A 16,331-nucleotide genomic window follows, 5' to 3' on the forward strand; every position below is an offset into this window, starting at 1 on the left:
ATTTTTTAGATTAGTACATTATTGAAACATGATATCCAGTTCAAATTATTGATTGAAATATATTTATTCATTTAATATTCAAAATCATTTATTGAAAAGAACCTGAAATTTTTTTTCGCCGATTTTGGTATTCTCACAAAACTAAAGCTTAGTTGAGCCACCTCTAAATATTGTTCAATCCTGCTCATATTTGGCCTGAATTATTTTTTTATATATTGGAACTCATCTGAGGGGTCAGACAATGATATTTTAAAACTTCAAAAATAAGGGCCACCCTAATATATATATATATATATATATATATATATATATATATATATATATATATATATATATATATATATATATATATATATATATATATATATATATATATATTTATATATATATATATATATATATATATATATATATATATATATATATTTATATATATATATATATATATATATATATATATATATATATATATATATATATATATATATATATATATATATATATATATAACAATTTTATATATATAAAAATTCTCTCACCAATTATTGAAGTAAGGTTTGCTAAAGATAAAGAAAATAAATTAAAATTGTTGGAATGTGAATGGAATATTTTTCAACTTTAAAATACACTTGTTTTGAGTCATAATATGTATATGTTGTATTAACAAAATATACACTTTAAAATATTGAAATCTAAAAAACTTACATATTTGTTTGCCATATTCACCTATATGCCAATTTTAAATTAAAACATTAACTTGATGTTTATATTTTAAATGATGTATAAATTAATTATATGTTGAAAAAATATAGAAATATATGAAACTTACGTATCTGCTGGCCGTACTCACCTAAATGCCAATTTTAAATCAAAACGTTTATTCAAAGCTAACAAGGAATACTAACACAGCATACAAATACTTTTAAATGATATAGCAATCAAAAAAATTTAAACTAAACTTACTGATTGATTTTTCTAATTTGTCTACAGAAAAAAAAAGAGTGATAATCTAGAATGATCTACAGAAAAAAAAAGTAATAAAATGTAAGTATTAGGTATACAATAATACAACTAACAACAATCTACATAGGCATAATAAAGAACAGTATTTGAAAACTAATAGTAATTGACTAAATACTAAAATAATTCATATAATAGGGATATAACTAACTGATCCTATTTAAAGCAAGTTCATCTAAACAAAAATTTTTACAAAGTAATATAAAAATTTGCATATAGTAAGTTATTTGTGTATATATATAATATATATATATATATATATATATATATATATATATATATATATATATATATATATATATATATATATATGTATATATATATATATATATTTTATATATAATAAAAATAACTACTGATCTATTGAAAAAACAAAGTAACTAGCTGATGTTGTTGGCTGACACTATTTCACAACTTTGAGCATCTAAAACAGCGAAAGAAATAATTAAGTTATACATAAAGGTTTAGATAGTGGGCAAATAATAATTTAAAAACAGTTTAATAAATTTATATAAAAATAACTTACTTATTAGTTATAAATTATAATCTAAAGGCGTTCCTTGTTAAATAAGTCAACATTCAAACTTCAAATTAGATATGATTCATAACTAATTTGATTCATATCTAATTTATATTATGAATATGGTATGATATACTATTTGAAACCTTTATTTTCTTTCCCCATTTTGTTTCTAAATGAAATATAAAATTTAAGTCTTTTTTTATTATTTACTGAAAATCGTTTTAATAAAACAATTTCTTTTAAATTTACAAATTTTTTAATCATATTTTTACTATAAAGTATCTAGGCTTATAATATCAATTTATGACATAAGTTAAATATTGCTAGTAATATTAGTAATATGAATGTTATATATATAAAAAAAATATATATAAAAAATCAATGGACCCCTCTGTCTCCCACGCTAACATCAGGGAAAATGTAAATTAGGTAACAAAAGTACCGCAAGAAATAGGGTGACTGCTACATTTGGCAGGTGCATAGATAAATGAATAACTTAAAAATAAAAATTGAATAGAAAAAAAAAGACTATATTCTGGACAATTTTTTTACCACAGAAGTAAGACCAAAACTTCGACATCAATAAACTAGTTAATATATCAATTGAGTATAATTAAAACCAAATCGAAAATAAGCTTTAACTATTCTTCTTTCTAAAAATCATCTATGTTGATAACGAATACAAAAAGTTATTTCAAAAAGCCTTCCTCAAGCACACTAACTTTGAAGAGACTACGAAAATCGTGGCACAAAGTTTTAACCTAAAATTCGGTTCCATAAAACGCAATGGTCACGTACCTAATAATATATATATATATATATATATATATATATATATATATATATATATATATATATATATATATATATATATATATATATATATATAATATATATATATAATATATATATATATATTATATATATATAATATATATAATATATATATATATATATATATATATATATATATTTATATATATATATTTATATATATATATATTTATATATTTATATATATATATATATATATATATATATATATATATATATATATATATATATATATAAATATATATATATATATATATATGTATATTTAAACAACTTTAAAATGTATTCTACAAAATAGAGTGCTCAATGTTCTTAAAAGAACAGAGCAATTATATAATAGTAGAAAATCACTTAACAAAAATTTTTTTTCATCATTTCACTCTGTGTTTCATTGAAACACAGTGTAAAATGAAACCCAGATATAACAGTATTCCATACAAGTACAATATCACCTAAAACGAATAAATAATAATAACAAAATGCAGACAAAAAACATCAAACAAATACGAAACAAAAACTAAACTCATAAAAAATAAGATAAATTTACGAATCAAAGTAATAACTACAACAGTAATTAGTTGAAATATTAATTTTAAAATGTTGAAATATTAATTGAAATGAAAAAAAAAATCCACCCCAAAAATTACAGAGAAGAGTAATAAAAAAAAACTAAAACTAAAATACTAAGTTTAAAAACAAACTAAATGGGAAATTAAAAACAGGCAAACAGAATAAATAAAAATTATAAAAGGCAATGCAAATAACAAATAGTTTAATAAAAATCTTAAAACATTATTCCTTAATTAACCTCTTCTTTCAAGAATATTGTTTAATAAATTATTATTTATTATTATTATTATTATTATTATTATTATTATTATTATATATATATATATATATATATATATATATATTTAGTCTTTTTTATGTTTTTATTTCTTTTTTTATTTACTCAATATATTTATTTTAGTTTTTTCGCTTTTCTAATATATATATATATTTTTAAGCAATTCCTTATATTTTGACTATTTTAATTTTTGTTTTTGTTTATTTCTTAGTCTTTTTTTTATCTTAGTCTTTTTTTTTATTCTTCTTATATATATATATATATATATATATATATATATATATATATATATATATATATATATATATATATATATATATATACATATATATATATATATATATATATATATATATATATATATATATACATATATATATATATATATATATATATATATATATATATATATATATATATATATATATATATATATATATATATATATATATATATATATATATATATATATATATATATATATAGTTAAATAGATTGTTGCATTTGGGAGTATGGAAGGAAAAATTATTTTAGTATTAGTAGTAAGTGCTGCTATCTATGTGGTTGCTACAGGACCTAGTAGTTACACTATTAGTTTATTTATCAGAACACATTTTCCCCTTCACAGTAGCATGCCTAACTCACAAAATTATAAAATATGAGTTACACCACTTGTGTATATATATACACAACTCTCGGAATTAAGAAAAATGAGTTCTGCAATAATTTGCCGACCTTAATCTTTTAGAGATTGGCATCAGGTCGGCAAAAATTATTTGATACAATGATATGTATGTATATATATATATTTTTATATACATATGTATATATATGTATATATATATACATATATATATATATATATATGTATATATATATGTGTATATATATATACATATGTATGTATATATATGTGTGTATATATATATAAATTTTTATATATATTTATATATATATATACATATATATATATATATATATATATATATATATATATATATATATATATATATATATATATATATATATATATATATATATATATATATATTTATGTATATATATGTATTTATATGTATTTATACATATTAATATATATGTGTGTTTACTTTAGGCTTCCATTATGGGTCAAATTAAAAAAGCTTTTGTTGTAGCAACAGCTTTTATTGGAATCTTTTTAATTTTGTGTGGCTTGACATCAATTATATTGGATGTACTAATGTATTTAAGATATGCAGAGAAATCTCAAATTTTATACTTGTTAAAAGTTTCTTCAGAACAACGCACATTATATACTTTTGGAGTGTTTATGGTTTTTGGATGTTTTGTAAGTCATTTGTAGTTAACTTTAGTAATACTTGTTTCTATAATTTATTTAATTTTATGGAGATTGTAAATCTGCAGATAAACGTTGAAAAAATTAAATCATGCTGTGTGGTTTTGCATTTTTTTAAAATGAAATGATACAATTAATTATAGGGGAAAATTTATAACAAAAAAAAACTTTGTTTTTGTAATGTTTTTGATAAACTCTTTGTGTTAAGTTTTAAAAAATTTTCATATTTGGTTAACAAAGACAAAAAAATGACCTCATTGTAACACGAATATGAAATGAAGTGTTATATGAAAATTAAACACACCTTGAAATAGGTCCTGTTTATTATTCCAGATTGGTTAAAATAGCTACCTTTTAGATAGATCATTAGTTTTTTTAAATTTTTTAATAGAAAAAAAAATTAAAAGTTCGTGCTTAATCAAAGAATTTATATTTTGTGTGTATTTCCTTGCTGATTTCAAATAAAGGTAAAGCCCTCCTAGTTGGGCGAACTTGTGCATATTTTATTCCATTTGAAACAACTAAATTATCAGTAATAGAGAATTTGTTGCAATGGTAATGAAAAACTGTCATTCTCAATCAATTAAAATACATTCATTAATGGATTATTTAGCATTGTTTTGTTTTCCAAAGAAGAACAAAGAAGAAAGAATATACATATATATATATATATATATATATATATATATATATATATATATATATATATATATATATATATATATATATATATATATATATATATATATATATATATATATATACAGTGCTTCCAGAAAGTATTAGCGCACTCGTAATTTTTTTTATTATAGACAACTTCAAATCAGTATAAATTGTAAAGTAATTTTAATTTTGAACTAGTTTTTTTTTTAAATGAAAGGTAAAACCAGCTAAATTTAATTATAATGTCAAATATTGTCAACCTGCTTGTTTTTTTTATGAGTTAATTAGAAGTTTAATGATTACTCGGAAAAATGTCTGAAATAAAGTGTGCAAAAGTATTAGCGCACTCATTTAAAATGTATTAGCACACTCGTTTAATTCATTTGAGAAAAACTTTTTTGGTTAATTTTTGTTAAAAACTCTCTGCTGATTAATAATAGTCAATAAAAAATGTAAGAACAATAAATTGAAGTGGCGGAAATATCATTTGAAATACAGTTAGTTAATACTTCAAAATTGCAACAACAAAAATATGGGTTTAAGGAGCATAACAATTGAAACAATGTGGCAAGTTGTTGGCTTGAACAAAAGTGGTCTAAGCAATCAAGAAATCGGACATCAACTTGAAATCAGTGAATGCAGCATTAGAACAATGCTCAAAAACTATAATGAGTTTGGAACAGTCAAAGACAAAAGTCGCTCTGGTCGTCCCAAAAAAATGTCAGAGAGGGACGAAAATAAAGCATTTATGCTTGCTAGACGAAACCCAAATATAAGCATAGCCGAAATTGCCTCAGACCTGAATACAGCGTTGGGTGCACATCAAGTAAGCCGATCAACAATTAGCAAGCTTTTGAAGAAAAAACTTCTCAAATCATACCTTGCAACAAAGAAGCCACTATTAAGTATCAAAGACCGTCACAAGCAAAGAAAATGGTGCAAAGAGAGAGCTGCATGGACTGTAGAGCAATGGAGAAAGGTAATTTTCTCGGACAAGTCAAAATTTGAACTTATTAATCGCAAGAAAAGGGTTGTCGTGAGGAGATACAAAACGAAAAATATAATCTTCGTTTTTTTATGTCAAGAGTTCAAAGAGGAGGTGGTTCAATTAGCATTTGGGGCTGCATTGCTGGATCTAGCAATGAACTGGCGCATCTTTACACTGATCGCCTTAATATACATTGATATAGAGAGATATTAGAAGGTTATTTAAAGCCGTAAATGGACGTTTTCAAGGCAAACTCCACCTGGCAATTTCAACAAGATAACGCTCCTTGCCACACAGCACGCTCAATAAAGCAATACATGGAAAAAAAAAAGGTTTAATCTAATGCCTTGGCCCGCTCGCTCACCTGATTTAAATCCTATTGAGAATCTTTGGAGTTGGATGGACTGCAAATTACAAAAAAGCAAGCCCACTAACTTGGTGCAGTTCAAAACGCAGATGCAAGAGTTGTGGAATACCCTGCCACAAGAATTAATCAGAAAACTTATAGATTCTATGCCGCGCAGAGTCTTAGCATGCCTTAAAAACAAAGGTGGTCACATAAAATATTAAACTTTCTTACCATCTTTGAAAAACTGTAAGTGCGCTAATACTTTTGCACACTTTTTTAATATTGTTTTTATCACTCTTGTTGTATTCTAATTAAGTTCAAGATAATAATAAAGAAATATCCTTTATATATTTGACAATTAGTATTTCTGCTTTATTTTATGAATAAGTTAAAAAAAAATAATCAATCAGCCTTTTATTGCTTTCGAATTACACTCATTTGAAGTTCCCTTAGGTAAAAAAAATATGAGTGCACTAATACTTTCTGGAAGCACTATATATATATATATATATATATATATATATATATATATATATATATATATATATATATATATATATATATATATATATATATATATATATATATATATATATATATATATATATATATATATATGTTAATATATATGTGCATATATATATATATACATACATATATATATATATATATATATATATATATATATATATATATATATATATATATATATATATATATATATATATATATATATATATATATATATATATATATTATATTAATTAAATGGGAGTTTTACAACCCCACTCACCTTGTGCCCTTTTTTTTGGTATATTTTATTTCTAACAATACAAGTCAGTTTCAGGTTATTATTAAAGATAACTTTTGTAGACTGCATCATTGCACTACTATTATACAGTGTACTACTATTATGTTATATATGTGTTTTTATGTTTTATAATAGAGTAATGTGTCTAAACGGTAAAAAAATACATCAACTTAAGGCCTAAAAATATACATATATGTGTGAACATTATTGTATTAGACAATAATGTTTACACATGTATATAGACAATGTTTTTTTGGTATATTTTATTTCTAACAATACAAGTCAGTTTTCGGTTATTATTAAAGATATCTTTTGTAGACTGCAACATTGTACTACTATTATATAGTGCACTACTATTATATTATATATGTGTTTTTATGTTTTATAATAGAGTAATGTGTATAAACGTTAAAAAAATACATCAACCAAAGGCCTAAAAGTATACATACATGTGTGAACATTATTGCATTAGACTCTTAAGAATGTAAGTCTTGATCTTGTTCTTGTCAATAGTTTCATAGTCTTGATCTTGGTCTTGGGTTGAATTTTTGATGTCTTGGTCTTGATATAGGTCTTGACATCAAAAGTCTTGGTATTGGTCTTTGGTGTTGACTACATCTCTGATTATAATTACTTTTTTTTACAAACTATATTTTATAACACTTTTACAATCTAAAGCAATGTGTCTAAAAATGTGCTGATGCTCAATTTTTCTTAAATCAACTTTTAATTAAACCCACTTTAGATAATTTTTAATGATACTTTATAAAACTAAATATGGAGTTTTACCAAAGTTTAGCATATACTATATTTGACATATTAAAAACGTAATCAAATAATTTTTTTTTAAATTATAACTCTTGCTTCCTTTTTTTTAAATCAGTCATTTTTGCTTTTTAAAAAGGAAGATCCTCTAAAAAAAATCTTTACTTTTCTAAAAACAAAAACTTCACAAAAACTTTATGTAGTCGTATTTATGACTTTTTAAAAAATATTGAAATTTTATGAAATTTAATATAATAAATAAGTTTATTAAAACTTTTACTAATTTATTTTTTGTTTGATTAAATTTGTTTTAAATTTTTTGTCCTTTTTTTTAGTCTCATTTTAGTCATTTGGAGAGCTCACTTTTTAAACTTTTTCTTTCAGACTTCAAATAATGAAATTCCTTGAATAACAGTTACAATTTTTTTTTATGATATGAGCACCCATCTAACAAAATCTCTGACTAGTTTAAATCATATAAACTTTAATTCAATATTGAAAAAAACTTAATGGACTTTCCTCCATCTATCTTTAATTTGCCTCTGACTTATATTGATAATATTCAGATAAAATGAGTAATGTCAACAAGCTTTATAACTATCATTATAGAATAAAATCTATTAATATCTATGCAACAAAGTTGTACAAAGTATAGAAAAACATAATAAAATTCATCTATATTACTGCTTTATACACTTTCATATTAGTTACACTAATGTTACTTAGAGAAGTGCTCCAAAAACTAATTTAAAGATGTTTCGTTATCATCAGAAAGACATTGCACCTCTTATATTTTTTAAAAGCTGTTTAACTCAAAGTCTCTATTATTTAATATGAATATTTTAAATATAAATCAAGTAAATGTTTTTATTATTCTTTGTTTTATGTTCAAATACCAAACCAACTTAGGTCCAGCTTACTTTCTTGATTTTTATTTACTTATTTTTTAAATACTCTTTAAGTTTTATTAGACAATTAGTTTTTCAATCAAACTTCTGTAAAACATGGATTTCTTTTTATGAAACTTTTTCATAAAATTACGTAGTTTCAAAATTCATGAAATGGAACTATTATTTGTTCTAAAGAAAACTAAAAAAAATATTTTTTTAAGTTGTTCATATGCTTGAATACTTTAAAGTTAAACCTAGTTTCTTCATATTCAAATTTTATTTCCTTTATTATTCAGCATAAATGTGAAAATTTAAGTGAGATATTTAAATACCATTATATAAATGTTGTTGAAATTTTGTTTGTCATTAACTTGTATACTTTTCTGTTTTTAATATACAACATATTTTTTGCAAAATCTTAATGACAAAACCAGATGAATTTCTGCATGTGTCATTATTAACCACGTGTATTTTATTTTCATTTTATTTTATTGTAATACAAAACTTTCGTGCTAACTATAATAAAGATACTATATATATATATGTATATATATATATATATATATATATATATATATATATATATATATATATATATATATATATATATATATATATATATATATAGTATATATATATATATATATATATATATATATATATATATATATATATATATATATATATATATATATATATATATATATATATATATATATATATATATATATATATATATATAATTTGTTGGGTTTAAGAGTGCACAAGTTAAAAAATGATTCTTTTGACAACAAATTACATCACTTTTAATTACTTTTTTTTTACCACAAAAACACAGATTTAATTGACTATTAAAGTTGTGTTTTTGATTCAACTTGTTAATTGATTTTTTTAGTTTTTTAATGTTTTATACTGCTTTTATTTTTCAATTTTATTTTTTTAATTTAAAAAAAAAATTTAGTCTGTAGTGTCCAGAAGCTCTAATCATGATTGTTGATTTATGATCTGCTATAAGAAAAAAGTTCATGAGATTTAATGACTTGAAACTTATTGTTTTTAAGCCTGTAGTCCTGGAGTCCTGGAGTCCTTGACGCCATTATACCTAAGGAACTCCGGGTTCAAAAAACAATTGTTTCTCTAACCTAAAATTTTTTTCCTATTAGTAGTCCATAAAGTTTTGGCTGATGCAAGCAATTTTTTTTTTTAATAAAAAAGATGTTTTCTATAATTGTTTTTAATTTTCTATTTTTTATGTTCACAAAATATGATAAAACTTTAGCCCACCTATAAGAGTTGTATAAATCAGTCTTTTCCGTTTGAAATTTTTACATGTGAGTGCAATTTAAAAAATTGATTTTTTTTTTGCTATTTATGTTAAAAAAATAACAATGAAGAAAGAATACTTTAAATAAATGCTAGATGAAATAAATAAAAAGAACCCAGCAAAAAGAATGTTTTTCTATATAAAATAATTAAAAAAAAAAAAGGCAAAAAAGTAAAAAAATTAAAAACGTTTTATATAAAACATTAAACAAAAAGATTAAACTAAAAACATAAAAAAAAAAAAGGCAAAAAAGTAAAAAAATTAAAAACGTTTTATATAAAACATTAAACAAAAAGATTAAACTAAAAACATAAAAACAAATGTTTTAATTAAATTCTAAACAAAGTAATTAAAATAAAAACCGGCAAAATGATTGTTTTATTTATATTCTAAGATAAAATAATTAAAAAAAAATTGACAAAATTTTTTTAGTTAAAGCAAAGATTTAATTAAATTTTAAATGAGATAATTAAAATAAAAATCGAAAAACAGATGTTTTATTTAAATTCTAAATAAAATAGTTCGTACATATAATTTTGAAGTAGTATTTTGAAGATTTTTCATAAAAGCACTTGATGAGCAAAAAAGATTTGTTGCAATTTTAAGAAAAACACTTATTTTTTTGGCAAGCGCTTTTTTAGGCGCTCGCCAAAGCTTTGTATATCTTAGTCGTTTTTAGAACATTTCAAAAAACAAACAAAAAAAGCCCAAAAAAGATTATTGGATCAATGAGAGACAATTACAAAAAAAAAAAAAACTAAAAAAAGAAAATAACTTTTAACACGAAAAAACTTAAAGCCAAATAAATTACATTTTGAACAAATATTTTTGAAACATCACTTTTTTATAATTTTTTTATAAAATTAAGCAACATTTTTTATATAAAGTAACATTTTACGATTGCTTAATAAAGTAACAAATGTTTTTTTATTTATCAAAGAGTATAATATAATTTGTATTTATATACTCGTGTCTTATTTCCAGTGCTAAATTAGGGAGGGTTGGGGTAAGAGGGGGCTATAGCCCCCAGCCCCGAAAAGTCCAACAAGATTCTAATAAAACTAATGCTAGTTTTAGTTTTATTTAAGCTAAATTATTTTATAAATAAAAAAGTTAATTTTTTTAATAACTATTTTATACTTTGCGTAGTTTGAAAAGTTTAACATACTTGAAACAATTCTTCTTAGTAAGATGAACAAATGAAAAAATTAAATCATTGAGTTACTGTAGAAATTAAATTAGCTAGATTTAAATCAACTAAAAAGGTTAAAAAAACTTTATGAAGAAGAAGCGGAACTGCTTCACAATATCGATGATGTTTAGTGAGTGGGCTTTTTGATTTTAATTCGTATTTAAAACAGAAAAAAGTAACTTTAAGTATAACGAGTTTGTAAGAATGGCAACTATAACCTTAACAATCTTTTTTTATTTAATGATTGTTAATTTTTTTTACAACATTTTGTTTAACTTGCTTTCTTGTCGGTTTGTTTATTTTTTATTTTTTTGGTGTCCGTGCAAAACAAACACAAAGTCAGCATAATAATAAAAGAAATTGTTTAAAAAAGTAATTAAAACAATCAATGCTAAACAGGCATTAGTTTAGGGATCGTCCATAAATTACGCAATGCAAAACTTATTTTAAAAACATAACTTCTTGTATTTTTTTTTTCATAATTAGTTTTTTCAACTTGGATTATTATTAATTATTTCATTGAAAATGCAATTATTTTTGAAAATCTTTATGTTTACAAAATAAATCATAAAAACTGCTTTAAAAAATTACATTAGAATAAAAACAGATACACAAAAATACATTTACATAAAAATATATAACTTTTAAATAAAAAATAAGAATATACTAATAACTTCTATAATTTATCATAAATTTTCGAAATTTTGCCAATTTAAAAAATATATATTATAAACATTTATTTTTATAAACAAATGATAATAGTTTAAAAGATTTACAGCTTTGCAGATGCGGCTCCAAGAATCAGCCATAGTATTAAAATAATAGTTCGTTTGAAAATATATACTTAAAACAATTTATGCAAGAAATCTCAAAACCTAACAAATCTTGAATAATACAATTTTGAAAACATTTCAACAAAATACTCTAGAACTTTGTTTCACTTAGTCAGCATATTTTTTGAACCAATAGAATTAGTTTGTTTGTAAATTTGGCGGGTTAGTGTAGCTTTTTATTCTTCTGCACCAAGATGTTTTGAGAACATTCAAGATTATGTATGTTTCCACGTATGTTCGAAAAATAAAAAAATTTTGTTTTATGGACATTAATAAATTTAGATGTTCACAAATTGACTAAAAAACCTAGCCAGTCTTTCGCAACTAAATATTATTTCCGTGGTTAGTACTTGCTCCCGCTTCCCGGCCAAGCCTGATGTATATGTATACATACACACACACACACACACACACACACACACACACACACACACACACACACACACACACACACACACGCACACACACACACACATATATATATATACAGTCATAGACAGAAAAGGCGTGTAATTGCACTTTATTCCGGACCACATATTTATTATTTTTTTGCGACAACTTAACCACAGCTTTTTAGATTTTTGAAAATGTTTAAAAAATGCGCTAAATAAAGTGTATGGTAAAAAAGTGAGAAATTGCTTTTAAAGATTGTATGCTATACAAGACATTTATTTAAATTATCAAAAGATATTGTATTGTTAAAAAGTATATATTTTACGATGAATATAAATGTTAGTTTGTTAGTTTTGAGAGTACAAATGATAAAAAATGATTCTTTTGACAACAAATTTTGTCACTTTTTGTCTTTTGCCCTTTAAATGTCAATCATGATTTTCCCAAATATTTTCAATTGGATTTAAATCTGGACTTTGTGAAGGCCATTCCAGCACAAGTTTTTTCCAAATTGATAAATAGTTTCTAAATTAAAAAATTGATTTATGCATTTTGTCTTTTCCATGCTGTAATATAACATACTTGATTACCTCTAAAATACATTCTGATTCATTACATTTTTGATGAGATGTAGTCGACTAATAGAATTATTACTGAAAGTCTCCAAACCATTACATTGCCACTACCATGTTTAACTGTTGGCATTTGATACTTAATAGCAAAATTATAGAAGCAAAGTCAAACAGATTCTATCTGTTGACCAGTTTTGCACCCCTTCTTTATCTATTAGGTTGGCATGGATGCATTTATAATACATTTAAATACAGGTCTAAAACACAGTTTTATGGTTCTTAGGTCAGCTGGTAGTCAGGTTTCCTGAACTCTGTGGTAGCTCTCAGAGGGGCTCATTCCATCAACAGCTGTAAAATATCTGAGCACTAACAATGTCATGTTAGGCATGGATGGTGTCTCTGTTTGTACTTTTGGTGAGCATTGTCGAGGCCACATTTGGAACCTTTTATAACAACTTTATTATTTATTTATAGGGTTTATTAAAAGTAATGAGGCAATTGTTTGGACTGTTTAATAGTGTACTGAGTACTATTTGTGCTTTGAGCCAAGTTTTTTAACAAATTTAAAAATGGCAAAAGTACCAAAAATGATAAAACACAAAAAACCATTGCCATCACCAAGTTCTCTAAATCTATCATTCACTAATATTTGTGACCTTCAAAGTAACTTTTTTTCTGTTGAGTCTTTTAGCTCTTTGTGAGACTAATTTGAGTTCATTTGTTTCAGTTGTGATCTTTGTGTTGATGTTTATCATTCTTTAATTTTTAAAGACTTCAATATTGACATGCTTTGTCTGGGCATTTACATTTGTAAGAATTCGCCCATTCATCGGGAAAATAAGTTTGAATCCACAGTCTATTCTTTTATGTGCTTTTGAGTAGCACCATTTCACTCACCTTTCTCTTTGTTCCATATCGCTCTCCTTCTCTCAAGGCTGCACTCTTTTTGATGTTACTTCTGATCAAATTGACCAAGCCCTTTCTCTTTGTATTTCAGCCAATATCGTTGTTATTAGTAACTTTAATTCTCATCACACTGAATAGCTTGGTTCTAGTGTCAGTGACTCTGCAGGTGTTAAGGCACACAACTAGGTGCTTCTGATTACGATTTGATCTCTCTATTCTTCTTCATCATCTGAATCTCCCTATTATTGCACCTTTTACAACTACCTTAAAGCTAACTAGGACTCTTTTCGTGATTTTATTTGTGATGGCCTTTGGGTAGAAATCTTTTGTCTTCCTGCAGATAAATGTGCTTCTTATAATAACTTTTTGGATTCAGGCTGATATGGAATCTTTTATTCAATCTCTGCGATTTCAAATCAATCCTCCCTCTTCTCCATGGCTTTCCTCTAATTGTGCTGCTGCATTTTCCAATCCTAATCATTACTTCTATATCTATTGCTGACGTCTGTTTACTATTACCAGAAGCCATTGTAAAAAGGTTTTGCCTAACCCCTAAACCTGCTATTTTTAGGTCACAATATCTTGTATTTTATCTTAAAAATTAGGCTCCAGAGACTTCTAGAAAATCTTTAACAGTGTCAATAATAAGAGCAAATCTGTGATTCCGCCTCTCTTGCATGGTTCAGAATTTGTTACCTCACCTAAAGCTGAATTAATTACTAAGAACTATTCATTAATCTTATCTCTTGATTCCACTAATTACGCCCTACCTGATATAGCTGAAAAACAGGTTAATCCATTGCTTGACATTCGTTTAACTCCAGCTTCTGTATCTAAAGTGATTTCCTGCTTAGAATCTTCTACAGCTTGTGGTCCAGACAACATAAGTCATAGTCTTGCAGATGCGTTCTCTGGAGGTATCATCTATACTTTCAAAACTATTTAACAAGTGCTTATCAGAATTTTGTTTTCCAGCATTGAAAGCAGCATCTGTTATCCCTATTTACAAAAGTTATAGAGAGCGTTCTGAATCATCTAACTGCTATCCCATTAGTCTTCTTCCTATCACAAACAAGGGTTTTGAGTCTTTAATTAACAAACGCTTAATCTCTCTTCTTGAATCTAATAGCTTACTTATTTTAGTTAATGACTTCATTATTATTTCTAAATATCTTGTTATTGTTGTCTAAGTTATTATCAATGATTGATGGTATGATTACCTGTTTTGATTATGTCATTGTCTATCATTGCCTACCCATTGTTTTTTTGTGTTGTGCTAACATTTGTTTTATATAAACAATATATAATTTTTAATAAATTTATATTTTTTTTTTTATGTTTTGATGTTATTAAGTTTTTAAGTTATTATTTTTAGTTGCTAGTTCCTGGAATTCTCTCTATAGTGCTGGTTTTTACAAAAAATTTTAGCTTGGTAAGTTGTTTTTTATTTTTGTTAATGTTTTTTATGACAGGAAAAGTTTTTTTTTAGAAAATGTTTTATTACTGATAAACTTAATATTGACAAAAAAAAAATTATTTAGTACCTACTTACTGCTACTTAGTACCTAGTTACTGCTACTTAGTACCTAGTTGTAGTGTTAAGTTATACTTTTTTTTTGTTTTTCTGTTTTGCATATTTGCACTAGAAAGATATTAAAAAGATATTTAATTTTTTTAATTTTTCTTTTTTTATTTAAAATAGAAAAAATAATTTTGGTTTCAAATTCAGTAGTAAATAACTATTTTTCTGTTTATTTTAGTTACTTCATTTTTTCTTCAGGACAATAAAATAAATTAAAAACCAATTGCTTTTTTCATCTAATTACGTGACATAACTGTCCTTCAGTTACTAACTTAACTTTAGTTTTAAAAAAAACAAATGTTAGTTTTAAAAATAAGGAAACTTAATCTTAAAGACTTGTTCGAAATTTTAAAACAATGAAATTTATGAAAAATTTTCTTTTTCAAAAAATAGAATGATTTTAAAATAACCATTCAGAATAAAGTTAACTTTTGTTTGTAGGCAAGTAAGAGTTAACTGTTTTTGATAATATATTATCAAAAGTAAAAATTTCAATTTTCACT

The 16,331-nt window shown here is 23.7% G+C and overlaps 1 protein-coding gene across 1 annotated transcript in view; it reads left to right on the forward strand.

The window, feature by feature from the left end:
- The window catches only part of LOC100213565 (uncharacterized), a 63,869-nt gene that overhangs the window by 13,992 nt on the left and 33,546 nt on the right, over positions 1-16,331 (forward strand). Inside the window, exons 2-3 of the mRNA XM_065792486.1 lie at positions 4,339-4,551; positions 15,622-15,678. Of these exons, the coding sequence (XP_065648558.1) occupies positions 4,339-4,551; positions 15,622-15,678 (270 nt within the window). The remainder of the gene's footprint in view (positions 1-4,338; positions 4,552-15,621; positions 15,679-16,331) is intronic.

Source organism: Hydra vulgaris, chromosome 03, assembly GCF_038396675.1.
Source record: "Hydra vulgaris chromosome 03, alternate assembly HydraT2T_AEP".
In the NCBI taxonomy this organism is placed as follows: domain Eukaryota; kingdom Metazoa; phylum Cnidaria; class Hydrozoa; order Anthoathecata; family Hydridae; genus Hydra; species Hydra vulgaris.